The 27,571-nt window shown below is 50.0% G+C and overlaps 1 protein-coding gene across 4 annotated transcripts in view; it reads right to left on the reverse strand.

Annotated features, from left to right (window-relative positions):
- UBAP2L (ubiquitin associated protein 2 like) overlaps positions 1-27,435 on the reverse strand; it is a 43,226-nt gene extending 15,791 nt beyond the window's left edge. For 2 of the 4 annotated variants that reach the window (XM_065419860.1, XM_065419859.1), the window contains exons 1-16: positions 27,392-27,435; positions 21,515-21,644; positions 20,312-20,389; positions 19,466-19,576; positions 16,288-16,495; positions 15,862-15,957; positions 15,055-15,100; positions 14,628-14,737; positions 12,743-12,802; positions 8,879-9,048; positions 7,351-7,436; positions 6,108-6,279; positions 4,749-4,950; positions 3,078-3,355; positions 2,327-2,499; positions 231-408 (exon numbers count right to left, since the gene is read on the reverse strand). In XM_065419860.1, the coding sequence (XP_065275932.1) occupies positions 231-408; positions 2,327-2,499; positions 3,078-3,355; positions 4,749-4,950; positions 6,108-6,279; positions 7,351-7,436; positions 8,879-9,048; positions 12,743-12,802; positions 14,628-14,737; positions 15,055-15,100; positions 15,862-15,957; positions 16,288-16,495; positions 19,466-19,576; positions 20,312-20,389; positions 21,515-21,604 (2,058 nt within the window). In that variant the 5' untranslated portion in view covers positions 21,605-21,644; positions 27,392-27,435. The remainder of the gene's footprint in view (positions 1-230; positions 409-2,326; positions 2,500-3,077; positions 3,356-4,748; positions 4,951-6,107; positions 6,280-7,350; positions 7,437-8,878; positions 9,049-12,742; positions 12,803-14,627; positions 14,738-15,054; positions 15,101-15,861; positions 15,958-16,287; positions 16,496-19,465; positions 19,577-20,311; positions 20,390-21,514; positions 21,645-27,391) is intronic. The other 2 variants (XM_065419862.1, XM_065419861.1) reach the window with 2 other exon arrangements.
- Between the last annotated feature and the right edge of the window lie 136 nt (positions 27,436-27,571).

The raw sequence follows: 27,571 nt of genomic DNA on the forward strand, positions 1-27,571 counted from the left end.
GAAGAGGAGAGGGCTTTTCCATAGCAAGCCAGCAAAGCTGGGCACTCGGCTCTCCCTCTGCCGTGAGCTGCAGGGCCCAGTTATCAGCTTTTTGATTTCTCTTACACCTTTCCTGTGCTGCAGAATTACAGCCAACCCTCCACACAGGGTTTCACACTCTGCCACGGTAAGACAGCACCACCGAGAGGGGATGCGCTGGCCCCGGAAGGCAGTCAAAGCCAGCTCCCTACCTTGGCCTGGGTCAGGTCTTTCTGGGGCGAGGAGGAGATGGAGTTTGGGTATCGCCTGGTCTGGGTGGATCTCTGTTCATACAGTGGTCCCTGAGCGCTGTTCTGGGAGGTATACGTTGCTGTCTGTATTGTGCCGCCCTGGTAACCAGACTCCTGGCTTTGATTGGACGAAGATTCACTACACAGAAAGAAAGGAAGGCGTTTATTTTCTCTCCAAAATGACCCTGCTGGGCTGGCAGCCTCGAGCCTTTGCTTAAATGTGCTAACCAATGTAGCTGCTCAAACCCAGCAGAGAAGTGCAGCCAGGAGAGGGACGGCCCAGCCAGAGAGAGACTCTCACTGAAAAAGGCTTGTGGTGCTGTGGACTGAGCACTGGACTGGAAGCCAGGAACGACCAAGTTCTGACTGCTACTGACTCTCTGCGTGGCCCAGGCCAAGTCACTTCATCTCTCTGGGCTTCCTTTTCCCACCCATAAAATGGAGCTAGTACTTAGGAGGAGGCTGTGAGGACTGGCTAATGCAGGGATACTCAGAGTGAGGCTTGCAGCAGCTCTTTAATGGATCGCCTGCAGCTATCTGCAGCACATTATATTAAAACCCTGTGCGATTTAATCACTAACTAAAGTTATTAACCAATCAGGATGCTTTTACTATGTTATTAACCAGCTGTAGTTGATAAAATAATAATACTTGGTCAGTCATTTTGCTGTGAGAATTGTATACATTTCCCCGGCCAGGCTGTTTAAATATGAATTTATAGCACTCTAGTAAATGAAACATGAATTCCCACAACTGACTCTTAGGTAATGCTGATGGCTAATTTGGCTCCTGAACCACTGAGGTCTGAGTATCTCTAGGCTAACAGTTCTGTAATGCTCGGAATAAAACTAAGCGTGAAAAATCCAGGCAAGTTTTCCCCTTTCTGACAAACTCAGAGGTTTGATAAGGAGAGAGGATATAAATCTATGTAAAATCAGACTGGACAAGCACATAAACCGGGGACACACGGCAATGGCTGGAGGAGGAACTGCCGAACGTTACAGGTCTTCCCCAGCTCTTCCACCCAGCTCTGAGCAGTAAACGCACAGAACCCAGACGTCACTGAAACCCTTGGGAATTACTGTGCCACGGACCTTGCACAGGAAGGGGCTGGGGCAGGCAGCTCAGCTGTAAGTCACTGTTTACATTAGAGCTCCTGAGGGCCCATTTACTCTCACAAACCATGACTGCTTCCTCCACTCCCCGGCCTGAATGCCAGACATCTCCAGTAACTCCGCCGGGACAAAAGGGCCAACGCTTCCTGTTCAGCATTACATCAGGGCAATGTTGTTGCGCAATAAGGGATGCCAGGGACTGGGAGTGGCAGCAGCTCCCGAAGGAGGATCAGCTAGTCAGCCTGGGGTGAGAACCCTTCCATTTGACAAGGCACGCTCAGTCTGAACGGACAGACATGCTCAGCTCTCTCCCGGTTTGCTACAGAAGTCTCCACAGTCTGTATTTATAGTGTGAAGAAGGCGGCACACTGAACCTGTTCACCTGGAACAAGGCGCAGTTGTGCTGGGGTTCCCCTCTCATTATTCGCAGGGAGTGGTTTAACGGCAGCAGGAAACCTGCCCGAATTTACTTTCTGTTTAAGTACCGCAGGCCAATCAGCCATAGGTTTGTCTGAATGAGTCCGCTGGCAGCTTAACTGTTTACTGTTGCATACGCTGTCCCCCCTTTATGGCTATGAGACCAGCCAGAAAGGGTCTACTGGTATGCAGTATAGTTCAGGAGCTCCCGGAGCAGGCTGCAGGGTCAGCTCATTGACACAGGCAGCTTGGACACCAAGGAAACTCCCGCCCCACTGTGCTGTGGCTGGTACAGGAGACTCCAGAATCTCAGCAGTACAAACAAGGTGCCCCTATGGTAAGGGTGAAGCTGTTTCTCCTCCTGACCCTGCAACGGGTTAGAGCATAGAGGCTCTTTATAGCAGGTCCATTGAAACCCAGACGGAGCTGGAAGCAAGGCTGCCCCTAATGGCTAAGGAGCAAGTGCTACCTGCCTCTGTCCACCATGGGCATTGGGGTGTTTCCCTGCGCGCCCCAGGCCTTTACCTCGCAGTGCTGGTGTAGAGGCTGCTTTGAGACTGGCTCACAGAGGCGCTCGTCGTGGGCGTTGATTCGTACTCCGAGAGAACAGGCTCCGAACCAAACTGTAATGCCCCAAACTGCAGGTTTAGCCCTGAGATATCTGCTGAGCCAGGCATTTCCACCGCGAGAGCAGGAATCTGCAAAGGAAGGAGGGGTCCCTGAGAGGCAAGTCACTGCAAGGACAACCGAACTGGGCAAAAGGGACTTCGCGCGAGCGTCCTGCAGGGACAACCGCCTTGAACAACAAATCAGACTGAAGCGGGCAGAGAAAATTCGACCTGTGCACAGGAGGGCCCTGACCTCAGCCCACCCCACACTTCAGTGTCACGATGCTAGAGGTAGGTCAGCTGACCAGCAGCCCCAGAATACAGGGATCAGGCCACAGGGGCTCACCTACACGGATGTCTGCAGGGTTACAACTCTGCAGTCAGAGAGTGAGATACTGAGAACCCCAGACTTGACTTCCGTGACACCCACCCTCACCCTGCTGGAATTTCGAACACGCTCTCCCCTGTAGTCTGCAGGTGCTCTGGGCGCTCCGGATTACGCTGTGAACATGAATCTGTTCAGCCTGGAACACAGAAGCCAACGAAGAGCCTAATCCAACTCAGGGTAGTCAAATCCAGCTCCACTCCCATTAACAGGGTGGGAGGCTGCTACAACTCCAACACAGCTCTGCCTCGATCCTGCTGCCACCTCCCTGCACACCCCATACCTTAGATGTCAAGGAGGCTTTCTTCTTCTGCTGCTTGAGCTTCTGCTGCACTGGCTGGGGACTGGAGGACTGGTTGTCCGATGACCCCGGGGACATCTGGGGAACAGGGTTGGTTTTGCTGGGCAGAGGGGAAGACGGGGGAGGCGGTGCCGTTGTAGAGGCTGTCACCACAGGCTGCTTGTCCTGCATGAACACCTCCATCATCGCTGAGGCTGGCGTGAAAGCCTGACGCTTGGTGAAGGGGCTGTGAACGGATGAGTCCGTCGGGTTCTTTAGATCTGCCACGCGAAACAAGGTTGGATCAATACCGGTTGTTTTGTGAGAGCGAACGCTAGTCCTGCCACTTCTAGGTTTCAATAATGAAATAAATGATTGGGACCTTGCCCCTCCCTGGAGCCTTTCATCGAGCATCTCAAAGCTCTTCACACAGTTAGTTAACCTCCAGGGAGATATTAGGCCCCTCCTACATGGGCGCATGGGGAATACCACTCCCAAGGGAGTCAGGGGCATTGCTGGGAAAAGAACTGCAGGAGCCCTGACTCCCAGTCCAGCATTCTAACCAGACCCCTGCCCTCTTCCACGGGCAGCGTGCGGACGTGTCGAGCACTCCCCCTTTCAGCTCAGCGTGCAAGGCCTCGCTGCGGCTCTTGCCATGAAGTTTAGGGGAGGAAGGAAGCAGATCTAGTCAGCAGAGCTCCTCCATCACAGAACAACTGCAAATGCCTCTCACACGAGAGCACGGAACACCGACGCTCACAGAAACCTGGCTTGGCTTCCCTGCCCTCCTCTGCCAGTTTGGCTGCATTGGATTGCCCAATTCTTTTGCTTCACCTACCGCGTACCCAGCGAGTAACACCCAGGCCTTCCTCCCCTCAGCACCACGGCTTCCTAAACACAACTCCCATTCTCTCTGCCTCTGCTCTGGGGCTCCTGATCTGAAACGCTCAGAGGATGCCAACACCGGCGGCTGCTGGAACAGGGCTGAGTTTTTTCCTCAGCTCATATTTGAACCAGAGCCATTTCCCCAGAGCAAGAAACAACGTGTAGGAGCTGAAAGAACTAGACCATGCAGGGCTTCCAAGCGCAGAACAGCTAGAGCTGCTCTTGTATCGTAGGTATTCCCCCGGGCCAGGAGAATCGCTTCCTTTCCCCACTGGCCTCTGGCCTGAGAGCCACCAGCACAGGCTAGTTTCCTTTCCAAGGGGCCCGATGAGATCAGCAGCCCAGCTCCCTCCAGCAGACGGAGGGAACACATGCCTGTGTATCGGAGATCTATTCCGCAGGCTTGCTCCTGGACTCCCAGTACTTGAGGCCCCCACTCACCAAATTCCCCTCTACAGATCTCTGCGTTTAGAGAACATGCCAGGCTACGGAAATGGCCAGGGGACTGGTCAGCAGATGCCTGCGGGCGGAGTGTCCGTGTGGCAGGCTGGCAGTGCAATGGGCTCATTTCGGCTGCTGGGAGCGGAGAAGGGACGAGGAAAGACCCTGACAGTGTCTTAATGAGCAATAATTACTCTCCAATCAGAGGGCAATTAGATGCATGTTCCCAGAGATTATTTCTGAATGGCAATGAGCCCAAAGGCTCCAGGGCTCGCTCCTCCACGCCACCCTCTGCAGCCCTGGCTGGAATCAATTCCCCGCCCGGAAACCGTGGCCTCGATGCCTTACCGTACTGCACGAGAGCCGAGGGCTGTGCTGGGGATCCCATGTCCCAGGAGGAGGTGGTGTTGCTCCCGCCAGGCTGGGTGTGCTGAGCCGTCAGCTGAGCCAGAGCCTGAGCGGTCTTGAACTGCTCCAGGAATTGAGAGCCTGTGGTGCTGCTGCTTTTGGCCTCTCCAACCTCTCCAAACCCCTTCCCCAGCATGCTCACCTGGGGTTTTAACATGGACAGGACAAGTCACCACTACAAGCAGGGGCTAAGATTTCCAAGGGCAGCCCTGAGCCGCACGAAAGCGGAGTGCCCCTGCGCTGCCTGTTTCACACACAGGCTTTGCTGCCAGTGGATGTATTGTGGGTGCTGTCTGTAACGAGGGGTTTTATGCTCGTAGTTTGCCCTGCGCCGCGTGTGATGCCAGGTTTTAAGGGGATGGACGCAGCACAGCTGAGCTCTCCAATAAAGGTAACAGGTGGATCTGCAAGAATCCCTAAGTGCCAATGAAAGTCCAGGGGGCTCCTGCTCCCCAGTCACATAGGGGCTTTGGAAAATGCCACCCCTCGTTATCCTCTCAATCTTTCTGCCAGGGCGACACAAAGAAGCAGTTGTCCAGCTCCAGGCACCTCTCTGGGACTATTTCAACAACTCCCTTCTTCGCTCTTCAATACAGGAGTGCTGGGATCTCAGCGGCTGCGGGGTACCCCTGTGTTCGGCTGCTGGTTGGCCAAGAACCAACCCGGCACAAGCTACGCCTGAGATGCAGGGACTGAGTGGAGGAGGGACACGCAGGACAGAGCACAGAGGCAGCACTCGCCTGCCTTAAGGAACAGGCACATTTGGTGCTTTGAAACCAGGGTCTGTCCTTGGGACAAGTCACCTCCCTGAGAGGGAGAAATCGGCTCTCTGTGAAGCCTCCGGAGGGAAGTACAGAACAGGAGACACCCAGCAAGGCTACAGTCACAGGCCCAGCTGCCCAGACACACTCGGGGCCTGCTCCCTTGCTGTGGTTACCACCCCTCAGTCGCCCTTTCAGATAACACAGCTCACAGCTGCTCAGAGGCTCTGGGATTCACTTTTCCTCTTTTGTAGGGAGACAGAGGCACGTGGCCTAGCGTTAGCAAGGACTGAACACTGCTCCCGCACTGAGGCTACCCTGCTCCGTCACCTAATTCCTATGAACTCACCACATCGGGAGCCAGGAGCGCAGGCTGAAGCTGTAAGTCACACAGCTCGGGGATTCTCAACTAACTGGTTGCACCCACTCTGCCCCTCCCCTATTACGCACAGAGAGGGTCTCAGAAGGTGGCTGAGAACCACTGAAGTCCGCAGGCCCCCTGCCGTGCCTAGGCAGAGGTGAGTGGCAGCTTCCTTACCATGCTGTGATGAGGGAAGGCGTTCCCAGATGCAGGCTGGGATATAGCCGTCTGCTTGGAATTGCTGAACACAAGAGGCTGGGCAAGAGAAGGAGCCTGGGTTGAATCCAGGTTTGATGACTCATTCTCCAGAGAAGAGGGTGTCTTTCCTAACAGCACCGCAAGATCAATTCTGGGAGAAGGAAAAGGATGAAACCACCAAGGTTAACAGGAGCCGTACCATCCCTTGAGGGTTAATAGCTGTCTATTCCCGCCAAGAACATCCTTCCCCACCCCCGTGACCTCACAGAGATTCACACACCACCACCTCAGCAACTGTCTCTAGCAATCTCAAAGGACCGACTGAAAGGAGCAGCCACCTGTACCTACTACAAGAAACCAAAAGGAAAAACCAGGCCTAAGAGCAACTATGACGTATGGGCACCTGGACAAGACACACCTGTGCTACTTATCGGCTAGGCTGAGTAAGTGGCGCGAATGTAACCCTGCCCAACTACTAAGAAAAGTCTGGCAAGCAACATAATGCACAGAGACAGAAAGGTTTATGCTTGGTAACGCAGGGCAATCAAATTAAGTTACACAAAACAGAGTCACATCCAAGCAGGTGAAACCTTGACTAATAAATGAACAGGCCACTGATGTAACTGTTTTCCTGGGACCAACAACTGACATGTTAATGGTTTTCACTTACATGTCAAGCTCAATTAATTGTCTGCAAGAATAAATCTACGCTCTATGGGGATAATTCTGAATTTTGATCAGACCTTTTGGAGGAACTCAAAGCTTTCTGCAGACATGAATAACCCTCACATCCTCCTGGGAAGTAGTTAAGCATCTTGGCTGAGACGTTCAAATCGGTCTAGGGGGTTTAGACACATCCCTGTCATGAAAATCAACAGATGTGCCTAAATCCCTTAGTCTGTTCTAAAAATCTCAAAGCTGTTTTACAAAGGGAGAATCTGATGAGCCCATGCCACAGATTATAACAGAACTTGGGAATTCCTGGCTTCCAAACCTGGGCTCCAAGCACTTAGTCCTTCCACTCAAACCCACGTGAACTTATCCAGAGCTCCTCAATTTTGTCCAAGTGGATAGCCATCTGACACAACAAATCCTGCACCTTGGCAGGGCGTTAGGCTAGGTGACCCTTGCGGTCCCTTCTAACCCTATGGTTCTATGAAGCAATGCCCTGCCCCCAGACTACCATATCGCTATTGCCATAGCATTGTTATTAAGCCATCACCTCTGGCCAGCTGTGATTGTCACATTCTCTGCAGGCAGAGGCACTGAAGACACACTGGAGGCAGTGAAGATCTTGGTCTCCGAAAGCTAGAAGACAGAAGAGGGAGGTAACCCACATATTAGAACCATGCTTTAGGGCTCCAAATAAAAGAGATTTCAAAGTTAAAGCAAAAACCCAAAGAAACTGGGGCTGGGCAGAACATGTGCAGGAAGGTTCGCTCATGGCATCCCACAAGAATCAGCGTGTGGCGTTAGCGCTGATAATACGTTTGGTGCTGATCAGAAGCAGCCAGCCCTTGGTTTTGCCTGGGTTCACCCTCCTCAATGACTCAGTCAATCAGCTGCCAGGCTTAGACAGCATTTCCACTCAGTGCTGGCAGCCCCTCAGTCAGTGAAAAATCCGTTGGGAAACGGGCATCTGGAAACTCACCAAGTGCAGCACCCCAAACCCACCCGACATGGAGGAGGAAACATCTGTGAGAGGAGAGTCAGCTGAGCCACAATTCCCACAGCCAAGGTGAGGACTTCTGGCTACTGGGCCAAGGACCCACAGGCCTGCTCGGGCAGTGAGGAAGAACTGCTAAGTTAGGCCCTGAGCCAGCAAAGCCCCTCAGCACGTGCTTGCATTTCACTCACGTCAACGGACAAGCCGAAGTGGGTCTACAACCAGCAAAGGGGCAGTCTGCTCTCTACAGCCCCAGTAACTACTGTCTGAAGTCTAAGGAATGCTCAGGATAGAGGGATGGGAAGTTTTAGAGCAGCCACCAATCACATAGTTTAGAGTGGACTATATTTGTATATAAACAGCTTTTATCCCTGAGAGAAGCAGCCCAAGAATGGTTGCAAGCACCTCTGCAAGTACTGGCAAAAAAAAAAAAAAAAAATCACAGAAAACCATCCCAGGCCAGAGCGTTTGCTTTGCGTGCAAAGGGCCTTCATGTAACACAAGAAAGGGTGTCCAGACTGCCTTCAAGCAGAGACCTGATGAGCGCAGGAACAGCTCTAACTGCCTGTGTTTCTACACACAGCACTAACACTTCCTTCGGACAGCGCCTGAAGAATGAATGCCTTTTCCTTTGCTGTCAACTCCAGCTGCCCAGCTGAAAGGAAGTGAAAAAATGTACAATAAAGGGCTCAGTCCTGCAGCCATTTAAGGTGATAGCAAAACTCTCCCTTGATTTAAATGGCAGCTGGATCAGGGCCAAAGTTAGGAGAACTTTAAAAACCAAGGCAAAGTTTCTTCTGAAGCAGTGGAATTGGATGCCGAAAACACAGATAAAGCAACAAGATGAAAATGAGACAAGCCACAGATTAACACAGAAGGAAGAGCTCAGAGCTCCTGGAAATGGGCATAAAAAGCACAACCTTGGCAATAAAGACAAGCAAAGGTACTTGACATTCTGCACCCAGACTCCCTCCCCCCAGCCCCAGAGTAGATATTACAGATCCACAAGAGGCCGAGCTTTCCAAGCCGCAAACTCGCAGTGTTAACTTTCCACAGAGTTCGGTAGCGACAATATTTAATCCACCTGAGTCGTGCAGTGCAGTTCCTGGAACAAGGAGCCTGGTTTGGGGCTATTCCTACAGTCCTCAGCTAGCAGGTTTTGTTCCCCTTCTATCATGGGGAGGGGATTGAGAGTACCTACATCTTCATTCCAGTCCTCTGTTCCCCATTCCTCCGTCGCTGTCCTCCATGCACCTGCAAGGAAAGCAAGAGTTTGGGAAGTTTGCTGCGTGTCATAGCCCCATTTCTCACAAAAGCCAGGAAAGTGGTTTGGGAGCATAGCAGGCAGCTGGATGGGTTCTTACTCACCAACCAGGCACAGGCGAGAGGCTAAGAAAGGCTGCGCACAGACACACCCCAACACCAAAGCAGAAACTCAGGGTATTGGGTTTAGCCAGGGGGCTCCCTGGGTTCTTCCCCAGCCCCTTTGCTCAGAACCATCAGTTTTCCTGCTTCCCCCTCTCCTCGCAGAAGCTGCACCCACAACCAGCTACCCCCAGCCCAGCAGAGACCAAGAGCACCACCTCTAGAATGACTTCTGCCAGAGGTGGTGCCAAAGTCCAGCTCTCTTGTGGGACATCACCATGCAGCTAGACTGGCTAGCAATCATTTGGGTTTTCTTAAAAGGACACCGTCAGATCAAAGTTCAGTCCCAAGTTTCAGGGACTTTTGTAAGACCCAAGAACTGAAATGTTTACCTGGATTTATTTTTGTTTCAATGAGAACGTTTCCCTGCAGTGTTTGAAACCCAACACGGGGGGCACTTTGCCTAGTGCATGAGACTCTGAAAGTGAAATCTACTAGGAATCTGTGATTCATGAATTTTCCTTGCCCAATTTCAGACAAATGCAAAAGGTAAACAGATAAAATACTGCAGTGAAAAGATCATCATGTCGGTTTCAATGCTCCAAGGTTTGATTTGTAAAGATAGAGAAATTTACTTTTTTAAAAAATTGTTTTTAACCTGACTGCATCCCCTACAAGCCAGTTCCAAGTCCCTTGTCCCCCCCCCCCCCATACACGCACACACCTCAGTTTGAACTGAGCACTCTGGGTGTAGCATGCTCACTTCAGAGTCCACTAGAAACTTAATTTTAGGTCCTGGGGTGGGAGGAGAGGGGGAGCATTTCACATCAGAAAAATCAGGGCACAAAAGCAGCCTGCCACTTTTCGGCAGGTCATTTTCACCCATACAAACCAGACTAACCAAAAATAAATAAATAAATAAACAAAGCCACACAGCCAACAGGGTTAATTCTATAGACATTTACAAGAATAGGACGAGTTCTGCCCATGACAACACCTTAATCAGCTGACGAGCTTTTTAGAACTTGTAAAAGTGGAACATTTTGGTCTCTGGTTCTTAGAGGCTAGTCCGAACCCTCCCAGATTTGGAGGGAGGGGGGAGGGGAATTTCCAGAGAGTCTATCATTGTCAGGCCAAGATTTGAAAAGTCTCCCAGTTCCAGAGATGCAGCTGCTTGAGAGCACCAAGGAAGCAAATTACTAGCAGAGCCTATTGTTTATTTTGCCTGGCAAACTGAGCCTATTCAAACCTCTAAATATTTTATTCTATTAAGGATCAAAACATTAATACAGTTTAACCCCTTGGGTCCTTGCAGCCTCCGGGCACCCCACACTTAGAGACACACACACACCCCCGCGCCCCAGATGGTATAACACAGGCAGGGGAAGAGTACATCCTACTCTTTGGGGGGTGGGGAAGAGTTAACGCCAGCTTTCCCCATTTCTCATCTGCTTTTTTGCTCCCTCAGCAGCAGTGTGACGGCTCCTTTCCAGGCCTTCAGGCACGAGAGCCCGTCTCCCTACCCAGGCAGAGGCTAGGCACCGCAATCCAATTGCGATGGGCAGAAAGCAAGAAACAGAGTCTGTGCTGAGGGACATGGCCCTGGGCTCCATTTTATTTCCCCCTCTCAGATCACTTTTGGGAACAAGAGGAAGAGCAGAGGGGCAGGGAAGGCTGAGCTAAACTCTTCAGCTTCCAGACCCATGAGAAAGGCTTTCGCTACACTCCAAAACATCTCCCCTACCAGGCTGCTTCACAGGTGTCACATACCCAGTCCAGCCCGGTCTGAGATTTCTTGTGCATGGGGAGGGAAGGAGGAGTGTATGCAAAGAGCTGCTTTCTATCCAAGATGCTCTCCAGAAAGGAAATGGATGGTTTCCTAACCAGCACACTGTATAGCTACCTTGCTGAAAATACACCAAACATCCCACTGAGCTCCTGGCCAGGCGAGATCATCTCCAGCGAATCCAGCACTCTGACATTCAAGACGGTGTCGTATTCAGAAAGACAGGAGATTGCCTGCCCTGCCCTCTCCCGCCTGCTGAAAGAGTCTCTTCCAGGGCTGATGCTCCTCTCTCTTAGGGAAGGAGCTGGAATATTATCCATTTTCAAGGCAGCAGAGGTGCAGCAATCGAGTCAGCTAGTACCGGACAGTGGCTCAGGCGACTTCCCAGACACAGAGCCTGCTCCTGTAACAGCAGCTAGCCATTCCCTCTGGACAGCCCGGTGCGCTGTTGGACTTGCCATAAGCTTGAAGAGAGGGACTCCTCGGTGGCCCCATTTCTTTTCTTTTCTGACATCTCTCCAACATTAACATCGGAGTCTGCTGCTCCCGTAACTGACCAGGAGGCCTGCAGGTGCCACAAGTCACTAGCTGGATACTCACTGACCTAATTCAGAGAAGAGCGACTGGGCCTGAGAAGCTCCATGTCCTGGAATGTCAATCCAGATGCACACACAAAGGGGTGCGACACTGAATGGCAGAACTCCCGCAGCTGGGTTCACACGAACAGCTTGTGCGCTACCCACTGCTGGAGGTCTCAGCTCAGAGCTGCAAACCGGCCATAAAGGAACAGGAAACTGCAGACCAAAGGGACATGCAGGCTTAATCTCGGGCGGAAAACTGGAAGGAGAAGCAGGTAATGGAAAACCTGCACCCGAACACTCAGAAGATCCTTATCCAGAAAAACAGGCTTTGACTTCAACGGCCAAGCTTTCCCCCTTTATTCTTCATGTTCCATGGTAAAGCGGTGGATTCTCCATCCTTGAAGTCTTCAGATTGAAACTGGCTGCCTTTCTGGAAGATCTGCTTTGGTCAAGCAAGCTAGTGGGCTCAATGCAGGGATCACTGTGAAATTCTCCGGCCTGTGTGACACAGGAGCTCAGAACTGATGATCTAATGGGCCCTTCAGGTCTTAAAGTGCGTAATAGTAAAGTTCCCAAAGGCAGGAAACAAAGTGACAAGGCCCTAAATCTCTGAGGCATCAAGTGTGCAAGGAATCTCAGAAATCCAGGAACCTCGGGCACATCTGTGCACAGGAAGGAGCTAGGAAGGAGGCGTGGTGGCATGCCAGAGCAGCGACTAATCAATGCATTGCTTACCAAGAAGCAGTTGTAAGTGGGAGTGATGTGCTGAGATAGCCTAGGTCTAATTACACCTGCAGCAGCATTCCGAACCCTCCGCAGAAACTTGTTCTGGAGGCCAGGGAGCAGAGCGCTGCAACCACTGAGCCTGGGACTCTAGGAACTAGCCAAGTCCGAAATTTTTGCATTTGAATGAGAGAGACAGGAGCTGGAGCGGCCTAGCACTTCCTTGTACTGGGTAGGATGTTGTCAGGGCCTATAAACCTGGTGGTGCTGAGGGTGCAGACAAGCAGTGGCTGAAACTGGAATTTACATCACCCATGTGCCTTTAGACATAACCGCTCCTGATTTACATTTAAGGTGTCAGCATTAGTAAAAGCACAGTCAGAACAAACATCAAATATTCATAAGAATGACATATCCACAGATATTTCAGTTTTTAAAATAAGCTATAAAGTAAAGGTATCCGGGGCAGTTAGTGCGCCTGGATGTATCATACCAGGAGCAGTGTCAAATTTTCGGGGATAATTTGAGCCCTCACCCCCAATGAAATCAAGTCCTGAAACAAAAAAGAAAAGAAAAAGAAAAACAACCAGTGAAATTTTGGCTTGAGAACAAGTTTCATTGCCCCCACGTACACCAGTCACATTGTACCTGTGGATATTGCTAAAATTAAAGAGAGATGCTCAAGGCTGCTAAAATGGAAAAACAAAAATGATCATGCAGGACATGTCTGTACAGAACTTATCATGAAATTACACTGTGGACACATTATAGCACAGAAGCAAACCTGGATCCTTCTATGTGGAGTGAAGCAATGGTCTCTCCCCACCCAGTAATTACAGACTCTGTTTAGATTTACCCTTCCTAAGAACACTGGTTTGGGTGTACACACAATGAAAATCTACTTGGAAAAGAAAGGTATGAACTTGCAGTAAGTAGAAGTGGTGCATTTCTATCCATTCTTTTATCCTACGCAGTGTAAACACAGACATCCCCTTGCCCCAGAGGTATGGATTCTTATCCAGCCCCCTGACAGTCCAGATTAAATGGCTACACTGTCTCAGACCCATCGGTAGGAGTTTCAATCTGCTAAAAAGCTGTGACCAAAAAAGTGATCTTTTTGAAAAGGCTATTCCCTGTCTTCAAAAGAGGAACAAAATTAGAGCTGCACGCTGTGAAGGTGCAATAATCCATTCTAATGAACAACAGCTTTGAAAGTGAGACAGAAAAATGCATTTGCTAGATTACCGTAACTACAGCATAATTACGATATTAACCACTTCCTTACACAGACAGAACGTACTCAATGGAAACTAACAAGTAACAGGACTTCAGTTGGTATTTTGGAAGAAGGAGAATAAAACTGAACTGTCATGGCTGAGGCAGGCAGGCAGACAAACGGGACAGTGTCAGAATCGTCTGTTTTAAAAGTCTGATGTATGGTGGCGGGAGCTTGGGCTCACTTGAGTAACTCAGAGGACAGAGCTGAGCAGCACAGAAATTCTGACCTCACTGTGGTGTAAGATACTGCTCCAGAAGAAAACCTCCCCTCTAAACGCACCGATGTCTCAAGACTAGCTTTAATTAGAGAGTGTCCCATGAGACTATGTCCAGTTACTGCATTGCGAAAATTGCATCTACTCAAATCTCACAACCCACCCCCAGCGTCTATATGAAAAACACAAAACCCCATTTTCACAATGCAAGAAAACGGCAAGAGAAGAGTGCTTGGACAGCTCAGCAAGGAGCAGAACTCCTGGGCAAAAAGGGAGGCCCTGAGTATCGATTCCCCAGAAACCAGCTTTCTGTATTAAGATCTCATCTTGCAAACAGTTTGGGGTAGGAAGCAGAGCACTCCCATGTCGGAATACAGCGAAAGCTGACATCTGAACGCAGAAAGCACGGCTCAGGAGGATGCACTACATGCAAGGAAAAGCTGCCACCGGTCAGCCATATCGTTGTTTACACAATGTCCTCTGTGCTGACAGGTGTGCCAAAACACAGCCCCTATGCCAGGAAGCAGTCAGAGGCAAGTGTGCCCGTGCCCTCAGTCAGCACCTTCGCCAGCTCATAGCAGGGCACTGCACGACTCAGGTGTTTCCAGCGCACAGACTAGATCTGACTGTGCAGCTGTCACACTTCCACTGATAACCTCAAAGTGTCGAATAGTAAAACTTACCAGGAAACCCAATGAACACACACCGGACACTTGCAACAAGAACAGCATTGGGCATAAGGAAAGCAGGTCACTGAATTCCTGCCCTGAATCCACAATCCATTCCCTTGCTATTTTATCCACGTGACTGAAGGGGACTTGCAAGAAACCCATTTTTGATCTAACCAGCAGGTAGTAATGGGACGGAAGCATGGAGGTCACTTACTTGTCCCATCGTCGGGCTCAAAGCTACCGGTACTGTTCCATGTGTTGTTGCTATTCCCATAGTTCTCCTCCGCGCTGGTTGGCTCTGCATAATCAGCTGGGTTGAAAGTTCTGGAACACAGATTGGGAGGAGCAAGTTTAGATTTCCTCGTAACTGTTGTGAATGAAAAATCAATCACATTTAAACCAGGACATAGCTAAACGATTCCTAGCAGACCCCGTCCACTTTGTAAGACAAACCTACTGCGGTCTTAGCCATTCCAAATGCAACTCAGTATGATACAGCTGCTGCAATGGGACAGGTACACAAACCAGCAAGGAATGACAGAACCCACCAGTTAGACTTGTGTTGTCCCCTGCCCACCCCGTGCAGAGACAAACTCACAAATGATCTTGCTTTTCTTGTTTTGTATCCAATAAAAACTTACCCCATTCCCTGGGCAGAAAATCTTCCCCCCCGCCTTCCAGAGCCACCTGTGAGAGACAAACACACATCAGTGTAATCCTGCCGTCAAACAGCAAGGCTCACAGCTGTGCTGTGTGTTGCTGGGAAGGTAAGTGTTTAACACTATGCGGCATTTCAGGCGCCCAGTATGACAATGTCCAGCATCTTCCTGCATTGACAAGGTTTCAGACTGCTCCTTTTACATGCATGCGAATTACACGTTAGAGGTGTAATTAGGGATAAATGATTCCAGCCACAGATTAGCTCCCCGTCGGTCACAAGGCACAAATATGAGAGGCCAGACTCCAAATCTATAGGACATGGCCTCATCAGCAATTACCAAACAGCTCAGGTTGTTTCATGGAAAGATATATTTTTAGACTCTCAGCAATGAGAACGAATGAGTGCAGCTCACAGAGAGGCAGCAAAGCTGCCCAGAGGTACCAGCACTTAGAATTTGCTGCTAACAAATGCTTTCCCTGAACTCATACAATAGCCACCTTTGTCTTAGTCCGCCCCCCCCCCCCCCCCCCCCCCGTAAAATGGGGTAATATTTAACTAAGCCTCAGGGGTAGGGTATGAGAACTAGTTAATGGCTCTACTGTGCTTACCAGGTACAAAGCAATATGTAGGTGCTAAGCATTAACACAAGAATAGAGATGACAAATATTTACTGCCCGTGACTTCTATTCAGCCCCTCAAGACCTCTCTACGGAAGAGCTTTTTGAAGTCAGTGGGAAATAGCTACATCAGACCCACCACCCCTGGCACACAACCCCCCTTTGTGTACCTCTGCCTCGTCCGCGGCCCCGTCTCCCTCTCTCCGTGCCTCTTCCAGAGGAGCCTCCACTCTTACCACCATCCAGTCCATTCTCCTGGCCCCGAACTGAAAGACACAGAGATGACACTAGGACAACTTCCATCATCCTTTTGGACTCGGGGAAGGAGACCCTAGAGCACGTGGTGGGGTGGCGTGGGAAATGGACACAGAGCTATAGATGCTATGGCACCATGTTTTGCTCCCGTTAGTGCCGTTTGGCAGCTATGGCGTGAATCCATCACCCAGGGACTCAGATGCCAAAGGGTCAGGGAATTGGCTGCCGGCACCAGATGGGACCCTGCACACATACAAGAGGATGATTTTTGTAGTCATTTTTCTAGACTTATGAGCTTTAACACGAACGTCAGCACAACGCTTTAAGTGCCTGCCATGTACCATGATAGTTATAGTTGCTATTAAAGGGCAGGCTCATACACTCTCTTCCACGGCTGGTGCCTCGTCCTCGTCTCGGTGGCCCGCCACGTCGCCGGCTGTAATCCCGATCCCTGTCCCGGTTCTCTTTGCCTTCTTCACTGGGTTCTGTCTGCCCGCTGTCCTTCTGCCCCGAGACTCCTTTCTTCTTCCCAACCATTTCCCAGGAATGCTGAAGTTTAGCAGAGGGGGAAAAGTTCATCATTTGATCAACACTGGATGCAGGCTGCATGCATAATTTAACATCCTGGGGAGAATATAATGAGGGAAGACAGAAACCTGTGCCAATAAACCGAGATAGGCACTTATCCAAAGCTTCACATCACAGCCCCTGCCGACTTCCTCTCCACTGTCTGAGCTGACAGGCCCCTGGCAGCTTTCGCTCAGACACTCACCCGCCCAGGAATGCTGGGTCCTCGGTTTGCATTCTTTCATTTTAAGTGATGTTCGACTGAGCCCTCAGAACACACCCAGCATGGACAAGACAGGCCTCTCCCCTGCTGACTTGCAGGCAGTTGTACAGGGCTGGGGGGTGCTGTTCTGTTTTAGCCCATCGCAGAGGCCAATCAGTGATTTGAGCTGTGCTTGCTCTTATAACCCAAACAGCTCTGCCCCAGGAACTGAAGAAAGAACCATCATCTCTTTTAAGTCACTCCCCACGTTGGCCAATTTGACTTTTCTCTGCTGCCTGAGACCCCTCAGGCTACAGCCCCCAAGACAGGGTTCTCACTTGCCCTCAATAGCCACAGAAACTTTTTTAAAGTTCCAGTGATCACTCGGCTCATTACCTAGGGATCTTGGGCACAGATCTGCGCTGGGTCACTCATCCCAGAGAAGACCCAATTAAAGGATTGCTAGAAAAACATTACGTTATCTCAGTCATTTGAAAAGTAACATTTTTGCTGTAAGGGGAGGAAGGGACTGCCCGTGTTTTTTGGCAGGACAACCCAAAAAGGTGTCACTTGCTTGGGTCCCAGTATCTGTCCACATAATATGTTAACTCTGGAAATTACAAAAAAATCCCAGGGTACCTGCTGTTCCCACCACACAGGCATCTCTACACACCTGTCTGATTCCAGGGAGGAGAGTATTGTGAGAGGCACCAAAAACCCCACAAACAGGAATGCTCAAGTCATTCTGAGTTTAATTAAACAACCCATCACCACCTCATCCCAATCATCCAAGGCAGTTTTATTTCATGCCAGTATGAAATGGTTTCACATTCATATTGAACCAATGCTGTACGCTGTTAGCACAATTAACACTGAGTCACAAGTCACCGACAAACACCTGAAAACGTGACTTGCTGACTAATGAACAGCTGGCCTTGGATGGCAACACACAGAGTGGCAAAAAAGCTTTTAGGCACACACTGGCCTCAAACCAGAGGAGTCTCTCTTCACAGGCAACTGACTCAGAAGGAAGTCAGGATAATATTTACTTTGTACAGCACAACTATATAAAAAAAAAAAAAATCAAACTCAGAACTAATATCCTGTCTGCTCTTCTAGCCCCTGAAGTGTGACACGTTCCAATACTACTCCGTTAAGCAAGTGAGCTCACTAGTGTTAGGGCATCTTTGAGACACTCGTTATCAATGGCGCATCATCCTAACAAATATCTTTTCACTGAGTTGTTCAGCAGAAGTTGAACTCAGACCAGGAGAGACTCAGAAAGTCTTCATCAATTTCAGTGCAGATGAAAACTCTGCTCAGATCGCTGCAGGTGGCAACCTGCAAGCCCCTTATGGCACTGCAGACTAAAGAAGTGGCTGGCGCGGAGAGGGTTTTACCCTGCCAACGCTGGTCCTGCCTTTGCAAAGCTACTGCAGTGACTGTGTCTGGCATCTCATACTGCTGAGTGCCTCAGCTGCCCATGTAAAGGAAATAGGGCATACCTTCAGATATGATATAACCCACAACATTATTTTCATGAGCAACTCGTTCATTTAAGAAATTAAACTGCTAAGATTTTAATGGCATGTCAGTTTTATTGGAAGCAGCCCTGGAAGTGATTCTGGGTGAAGCACAGAATCACAGCTAAGATTTGCCTAGGTTAGATGTACTCCTGTTATTTTTAAAATGAGTTTACAGCTAACCGACAGGCAGTTTTTGCATGCTTCTGGGCAGAAAGGGCTGGTCCTTAAACCCATATGGCTCTGTGAAGGCATGGAAGCATCCACCACGCAGACAGTACAGAACTCAGTATATGTCAAAGCATGTGGGAGTCTACTGATCGGAAGGAGAGATGTTATGCAGAATACAGATGGCAGGGACATACAGTTCAGTAATTAGAACATCCTTTTTTGACTTTTAACTAAAAGAAACCCAGCTAATGCACCACACACTAAAGTGAGAGTCTCAAACCCAGTAGAGCTAGGAAATCTGGTTAAGATCAGCCTTCCAATACCAACAGTACCTCACTGTACCCAGATAGGCAAGATCTGACCTTCAGCTGCAGTCTGGAAGGGCCTGACAGCTTTGACATTATTCACTGATTGATTCTGTTACAACTGATGAAACTATGTTTGGGCTCCTTTACCATCGAGGTGATGGACACTCCCTGGCGCTAGGTGGGAGGCTATTTGGGCAGATGCCTATTGAGAGGGTCATTCTGAGGGTTAACGAAGTATGAGAGAATGTGGCACTCACATGAACCATGGAGCTCAAGTCTAACTAGCAGACACACTGCACCTAGCAGCGCTGGACCCTAGCATGCCACAGTAGGGACAGCCCATGCAAGGCCGAACGCGTCAGCTGAGAGACACGGGATTGCACCAAGATCAGGGTAAAAACCCAGGGCCAAAGATGTTAAAGTTCAGGAGACAGAAAGCAACAGAGGTTTACTAGGTTACTCACTTGCTTCCTTTGAGGCTGTCAGATGACTGTACCCTTGATCTATTCCCCAACGCACAAACAGGAAAGGCCGTTAAACAAGCCAGGGCATGGCCCCCCATTACAGATACCCTGCACTCTTAACTGTGGGGCCTCCTGACTGGCACTGTACAGACAGCCCTTTACAAGCTACCCCATCCCGTGTGCTCTTCGGGCACACTTAGCTGTATTACCTGGAGATCACTAGCTCCAACCAGGCTTCACACAACCACCTTTTTGCTAATCAAAGCCGAAGGAGCCTGTCCTACCGTGTCCGGATTCCCCTCCAGCAGCACGTTGATGGCTCTGTTGACATCCCCGTTACAGTCGTGCAGAGCAATCACACACTCATCTTGGTTCTTGCCCGTGATATCAATCAGCTGTGGGGAGGAAGAGGACACAATCAGCTCATTCCAAACTCAGAGAGGACTGACACTTCCTTAGAACTAAGAAATGCCTTGGGTTCGAGAGGAGAGAAAACCTGTAATTGCAGAAGAGAAGAGCTACCAAGAAGTGTCCAGGCGTGGATGTCTCCTTGCTGTCCCTTAGTTTAACTGTGTGTCCCAGAACATACACTGGAGGGCCAGAGAAGCAGGAGTGAGGGTGCCCCCATATCTCAGAAGTCCTAAAGTCACCTCTCACCAGTCAACATGGAGGCAGAGCCTTGCAAAGCCCAAAGTGACTCCAGGTGTTGGCCAAAGGCCCTCACAACAAAAGGGCAATAATGCTGCAGAGAGAATGGAAGGGCTGATGGCTCAACCTCAGGAGCTCACATGTGGGACACAAAAGCTTTAGTATCTGCCTCCTCTGACTGAGGCCCCTTATTATCCCAAGGGCAGCTCTCCCTGGGTCTGTCCCACTGCAGAGAAAGCTCTTAACAGAAGGAACAAGATGACAATGAAGGGCAGACTTCCTGGCCTGGTAAAAGTATCTGAGTTAGCTGCCCTTTTGACCTGCTTCCCCCCAGCCCTAGCCTGTTCTGGCTTATTTCAGAATTGCCATTGTTGTTCTCAGCCTCAGGTTCAACACAGCTGGCACTTCAGCTCCTGAAAACAGAGCTGCCAACTTCCACTCTAGCTAGAGACATTGCTCAACCCTGAGTTCTCCCCACTCACTTGTTTCACCTTCTCCTCAAAGTCAGCATCGTTGTGGTCCGAAATCATCTGTGCAAGTCGAATCTGTTCTGCAGTGGCCTGGAGAGATTGTGGATGATAACGGAGGAGGGTTAGAGCCGTGCATTTCAAACTAACTCTCTTCTAAGCACTTAGAGCTTCCTTGAGAACACTAGTAGGGAGTGGGGGAAGAGGGGCACACAGGTGGGAGGTCTCAAAGTGGAGATAAAGATGAAAGAGAAGCAGGTGGCGAGGTCTGGAGGAGAACGAAATACCATTGAACCTGTGTGAGCCAACGATCTCACAATAAACTAGCTTCCCAGGACAGATCCCTCAGTATAGGCAGAAACAAGAACCTCAAAGCAAACTCTGCAAGTGGCACATCAGCCAGCCGGGTTTACCTACAGCGAGAGGGAACAGTCAGGAAAATGGAGAGAGGTTCCAGCTCAGGCTCTCACTTGGACACACTGAAGCAGTGACCGCATTGTCAGAGAGCCCCTGGTTAGCCTGTCCACCTGCCTTTAACAGCAGCGCACTTCAGCATAGAGGAAGCTGTTCTAGGAGGTATGTTAGGCTAATGGTTCTCAGCCGGCGTCCGCATCCCTCTGGGGGTCTGCGAGCTGGTTTTAGTGGTCCATAGGGACCTGTGGCTAAGGCAAAGGGCTGAAACCAGGAGCAGAACTGCAGGGAGCCCTGAGTCATGGCACCCCAGTGGGGCTGAAGCCCCGAGCGCCAGCACTCCCTCCGGGTCTAAAGCCCTGAGCCCCAGTGCCCACACGAGGCAGAAGCCGTGAGGGACCCCCCCGCCCCGCCGAGCCAAACCCCCACCCATAGCCCCGAGCCCCTCCACCCCACGGCTGAAGCCCCAGCCCTGTCCCATGGCTGAAGTCCAGAGCATGGAGCCCCCTCCCCCCATAGCTGAAGCCCCAAGTCTCACAGGGCTAAAGCCTCAACCGCCCCCCCCCCCCCCCCACGCACACCTGGTGGCTGAAACCAGGAGCCCTGAGTGCCCCCCCATCCCTGCTGCGGCCTGGAGTTTTTATAGTATGGGGGGGGGGGGGGGGGAGGAGACGGACGGACTCTGAAAGAAAAAGGTTGAGAACCCCTGTGCTAGGCCAAGCCCAGTTATTAGTCAACTGCTTGGAGCAGCTGAAGGTGCCAGGTCTCCACCTCCAAGCCAACTGGTTTCCATGGACACTCCCTTACCTGTGGCCGCTGCTTGTGCTGTGTCTGGCTCTGTGTCTGTGTCTGCTCCCAGCTCCCCCGGGCTCGGCTAGTGCCCACCGATGTCATCATTTACAGTATATACAAATAACAGTATTTACAAGGTAGAACTCTGCGGGGGGGGGGGGGGGGGGGAGAGAACAGACCGTTAGAAACTGAAAACAAAAGGCAGCACCGAGACTCTGGGTACTGAGTGGGTGGGACACCGAAGTCAAGTTTATACCCCCAAAACCACTACACACCAACTCCATTTCCAGAGATGTAAAACTAAAAGGCCACCCACCTTTTCCGATTTACTGAAGCCCTAACATGTAATATGCAATATCTGAAAGGAACAACATTGCACCCGCGCTGAGATACCCTGGGCTGTTCCCGCAGAGAGGATTGCCTCCCATCTCCTCCTGCCCCCCAAATCTAAGTGACTAAGTCTTAGGAGCAGAAATACTTTTCTCCCTGGTAAGAGGCAGCCTTTAACATTCCACTGCTCAAATGCAAGAGGCTGAGGAATATAAATTAGCATTCGTCAACACCGATCCTTCCATCTACATGGCTTAGAGGCACCTCAATGCTACCCTGACGGACACTTTATAAGTGCACAAAACAAACAGCTCAACGCCCCAAGACCATCAACTGAATCTCTGTTCATCCTCTGCTCTCACAAGTTCACCTCTCATCCCAGAGAAAGGTGGGGAAGCGACTCCCCAAGTCAAGATGTTTCCAACATTAAACAGGTTTGTGGGCTTGGTTTGTTTGTTTGAAATAGACAGAGCTCGCATCTTCAAACACAAACCCAGCTTATTCGGGCTGCGACCTTGTTCTAGGAATATTAATTGTTCATCTATAATCCAACACACGCCGGAAAGAAAAGTGCTATAAATATCATCTGAGGGATTTCAAAACCCTTCAAAAATTCTACACAGGATTCAATCACTTCGCCCATGACCGATGTAGGGCACAGCAGCTAGGGAGACGCTCTCAGCAATGCTATACAAGAATTTCAGGACTTCCTGTCCAGACACAGTTCAGCACAGGGAATAGATCACAGCCAAATTAAATTGCAAACCCCTACACCCCCAATGCAAGGAAAGTCCAGCAGTGACAGTAACACCTTGTGCAATCTCACCATACCGAAACGGCTCCAGCGAATAAGGAATGCCAGGTACAATCAAAAGCTCCAAGCAGGATTTCAGTTATTTACCAGCCTCTGAAATAAGTAACTTGGAACTTAATACTTTACCACTGGGGTAATAAGGCTATCAATTCTGCCTCTGGAGCAACAGGCCCTTCACTAGCAGCATGTGGGACTTCCCTAATCTAAGAAGGAACAAATAATACATGCAGGCAGATATTTGGCTAGGAAACCTCAACAAGAGAAACAAGTGATCAGTATCTTACCTGAAACTTTATTCACCAAGATCAATTGTGTCCCCTCAAGGGGGAACCAATGTACTGTAGGAGGGTGGGAGTGAGTGATTGTAGGAGGGTGGGAGTGAGTGAAAAGCCTCTCAGCATGAGGCAGTGCTAAGGGATGGGAAATCTAAATCTTCAAAGACAGTGAGTAGACACAGTGCAACTAGATCTTTCCTTTGGAGCACAAAGCAGAGGCCCCTAAAGTTAGTTTTGCACTGTGTTTGTAAACCTGCAATACTATTTTGCTGCTCCAGTGAGAGACGGCCTGTACCAGCTTCTGTTGTTCACTTGAATGCACGCTTCTAATGCAATCTTTCCTGCAACTTCCCACAAAAGGTCAAGTCGTCCACCTCCTTGGGATATCCACATCTTGCAGCTATTTAAACATACAAAGACTCCTAAATAATACTGATTTTTCAGAACTTTTTGAAACTTCCAGATCTTGCTCAGTTCCTTCAGCAATAAAATCTGTTACCTGTTGGGCAAGTCTGCAAAAATCTTATTGCCAAATAACGTTTGACACACAAATCACCTCAACACTCCTGAGTTCTAGCTCAGACTGATACTCTGACAAATCACAACCTCTGCCTCGCTTTTCCGGTCTGTAACATGGGGGTAACAATCACCTGCCTTTGTTGTTGTTATTTGCATTACCTCAGCACTTAGGAGTCCTAGTCATGGACACTGTGCACTATACAAAAACAGAAGAAGAAGATAATCTCTGCCCCAAGCAGCTTAAAATCCAAGTATAAAACAAGAGATGGATACACACAGAGGGGGAACACCAGGAAACAATGAGACAATATTAGTTAGCATTGGAGGCTGTTGTCTCAGTGCACCAGGAGCCTAACTGTTGCCAAGTGTTTTGTAGGCACCACTGCAAAGGGGAGTATAAGGGGGAGAGTTGAAGATGGATAATGAGGTAGCTTGGGGGAGGTTTTGGGGGACCTACCTTACAAGTGTAGCTGTGAGGACTCGTGTTTGTGATGTGCTGCAGAAATGCTGAGGATTACAGACATTTCTTGTTGTATTAAATGCACTACATGCACAAGATCCGTCTGTGAGTGTGTGTGCAGGGCACAATTAACTTTCAGACTTTGTGAATAACATTTAGACTCACCAAGTTCCACCTTCCCTTCCAATCCCTGAAACACCTTCAGACAATACAGACAGATGGTTCCCCCTGAATTTATACTGCTGTCACTAACATAGAAGCCTGATCATTTGCCAGTATGGCTCTAACAGTATCATCGCCTAATACAAAGCATACTAACCTATGCTACAGGGCTCATCCCTCAATAAGAACATTTGGGGTAGAGTCAATGAAGAAAAAACTTTTTTCCCCCTCCTTAAAGCACTGCAGAAACTTTAATAGAAGTCAGAAAACGAAAAGCCATCTCAGGCTATTTAGCAAACTCTCCCCCCCCGCCCCCCCGCCATACCCGATTCTTCCCCTAGCATTACTCTTATTCCCCACTGGTACATCTATTACAGTACTAAGTACTTTACAGACAAACAAGTTATCATATTAAACTAATTTGGCATCAGAATTGCAGGCCCAGAGGGAAGTAATACTGCATGTTTCATACTGCAGTAACTTAATCTGCCATTTCAGTAGGATATGGTTCTATTACTTTCTTGTCCTAAACCCTTATGCAGTTACTAGGCACTGTTTTAACAGCTGCCATGTTCCAATCCTGGCACAACAGCATTTCAATGGTGAATTAAATAACCACTATGTATAAAGCTCACCAAGCAACTACTGTTCTGATCCCAACCCCACAATGAGCTCTGTGCAGTGCCCCACAGACTTCAGTGAGGCTCTGTGTAGGCCCAGGGTTCCACCTACCAAGAAGTCACTTCAGGATCATACTCTAGTTTGTGCAGCACTTCGGAATCCTTAGGGATTAAGCACTATTAAAAATGCAAAATATTAGTTCAGTAGTCTGACATCTGAAACGCTACCACACAGAAACAGTGACAGTCTGATCTAACTGAAGTTTCTAACTGGTATTTTGGTCACTCATTTCACCTGAATATTTCTTTTTAAATTGTAAGGCATCTTGTACTTCGAGGCAGATGCTATATAAATAAAATAGTGATTCCATTTTCCTTCCATTGTGTCCCTGGTATTCTAGAATGAAATGAACTAGAGAAATGAAAAACATTATCAAATCAGTTTGACTTCTGAATTATATGTCAAAAAGGGAAACACTATATTTATATAGCATCAGACAAAGCCACAGGGCTCCTCAACTATGTTATGACATGACCACTACACCTCAAGGAGCTTGCAATTTAATTTACTATCATTTTAATTTAATGATTTTAATAATTTACTCTGCAGTTACTCTTCACTTTCTGTACTTAATTGCCACTGCTTTTCATTTCACATGTAGAAGAGATTCCTGTCTATGCAGGCTAGTAGGTATTTTGGGGTCTTTAGGAAAAAGGGAGACAGAGAAATGTAAGATTTATAATAATCTATGTGTTCCATCAAAAATCCTGGCTCAGTTGCATTTTGTAGAGCAGTGATCTCTCAGTCAAATGCACGATTGCAAGAAGTGTTCAGGGCACAAAACAGATTCAGGTGACTGGGTTCTATTCCCAGCTCTGCCAGACTTCCTGGGTGACTTTAGGCAAGTCACAGCACGACTCAGCCTCAGTTTCCCTATGTGTTCGAAGGGAACAATGATATTTTCACACCCCCTCCATGAAGCTTAATTAACATTTACAAAAGGCTCTGAGGTCTCAGATGAAAGGACTACAGAAGGGCAAAGTATTTAAATGATTATTCTGCACTGCTGGGGAGCATGTGCACCGGAAAGAGCCCGGCGCAGAGGGATATTCTGTAAGGCTTAGGCCACATTTCGCAAAGAAGGGAGTACATTTCGGTTATGGATGAAATAATTCATGGGTACAGAGAATACAGATGCTTTGAGATAAAGCACTATTGAAATCTTAATGTAGTATTAGCAGCCATTATTTTACTGGGAAGCTCTGAATAGACAGTTTCAAAGGCTACCTAAATATGCTGTAACATGCGATTCTGAACTGGTGTGGATACCAATGAAATGGAATGATCCTTCAGGAGCTATAGCCAGCTATAGGTACTAAATATTATTCTTCCAAGTTGCTGCAGGTTCCTGTGAACATAGTGGGAATTAGAGCTCTGCCTAAACTAAGATTATGCTGGATTGTCGAGGCACGTTATGTAATAAATGCATGAGATGCACGGCACTACAGAAGTGTATAAGACTGGACCATTTCCTTTAACTCACCCTCTTCCAGCCCAGAGATGTGTTAGCGCTGGGTACTATGATGCTGCGTATAGTTATGGTTTGCATATACAGTCAGTAAAGCCCTTTAGAGCCCACCTGAGCAAAGGGTGCCACACACAAGCGTCTGCACAATTGCTACAAGCTGTCAGAAGTGCCTTTCTAAAACAATCTGGTAGAGAGACCGCTACTGAAATAAAGCCACCATTGTTATAGCTACCAGCAGGACACCTGGGCAGCCCCTGTGCACGGACAGTAGGAGAACTCTAGAAGGGAGTCGGATGGAAGTGCCCAGTGGCCAGCACAGGCATCAGCCTGCTCGGGAGAGAGAAGGGCAGCTCCAACAGCAGACAATGGGGATGAGCCGCCCACAGGGCCAGAAAGGTTTCACGCCCTTAGGGCCAACAGCAGTGAAGAAGGTGGATCTACCAGGCACTGATGGGGTCACCCCACTGCGGGACTAGAGGCCAGCGGGGCTGGCTGGGAGAGGCTGCCCCCAGAGGGGGAAGGGATCAGCCAGCGGGGCTGCACGTCCGTGGGGGGAGGCGCTGCTGCCACCCCCGCGAGGCACTCGGGCAAGCCCAAGGTGCAAGGAGCGCGGTCAGGGGAGTGCACGGCCCGGGGCCAGGGAGGCTCCATCCGCGCCGGGGCCCGGGGAGGGGAGCAGTTGCCTGGCCATTGTGCGGGGCGGGGCGGGGCCCGCAGCCAGGGAGCTCCATCCAGCGGGGAGGTCAAGGCAGGCAGCGGCCGAGCTCCGAGGGCCCGGGGCCGGGCCGGCAGCTCCCTGGGAGCCGGCAGGACGGGGGGGTTAGGAGCCCGGCCGCGGCGCCGCTTCCGCCCTCATGGCCGCTGCCGCCATTCCCCGCCCCCCATCCTCCCGCCGCCCCCTGCCCACTACCCCCTCCCCGGGCTCGGCCGCGCGCACTACGCGAGCCCCCGGCTTCGGCCGGGCCCACTAGGCCGCGAACCCGACCATAAACAAAACCCGCCGCACGGCGTCCGGATCCGGGCAGGGAGGGGGGCCGGGGCCGCCTCCCCCTGGCCGGGGGGCCCCGCGCCGGCCGCGGCCGCCCTCCCCCGGCTGAGAGGGGGGGCCCCCGCCGGGGCCGGGATTTAAAGGGGCCGCGCGCAATTACCGGGGCCGCCACCACCTCCGCGTTGCCAACTTTACCTGAGTCTCCACCACACTGACAACTACCCAGCGGCGCCCGCCCCATCACGTGACCCAGGCGAGGGCGGGGCCAGGCCGGCCTCAGGCCGCCCCCGCCACGTGACCCCGGCGGGCTCCTCTTTCGCCTCTCCCGCCTGTCACGTGGCTCGGCCTCGCTCCTCTCCTTGGCCCTCCCCGTGT

Source organism: Emys orbicularis, chromosome 20 (genome assembly GCF_028017835.1).
Source record: "Emys orbicularis isolate rEmyOrb1 chromosome 20, rEmyOrb1.hap1, whole genome shotgun sequence".
In the NCBI taxonomy this organism is placed as follows: domain Eukaryota; kingdom Metazoa; phylum Chordata; order Testudines; family Emydidae; genus Emys; species Emys orbicularis.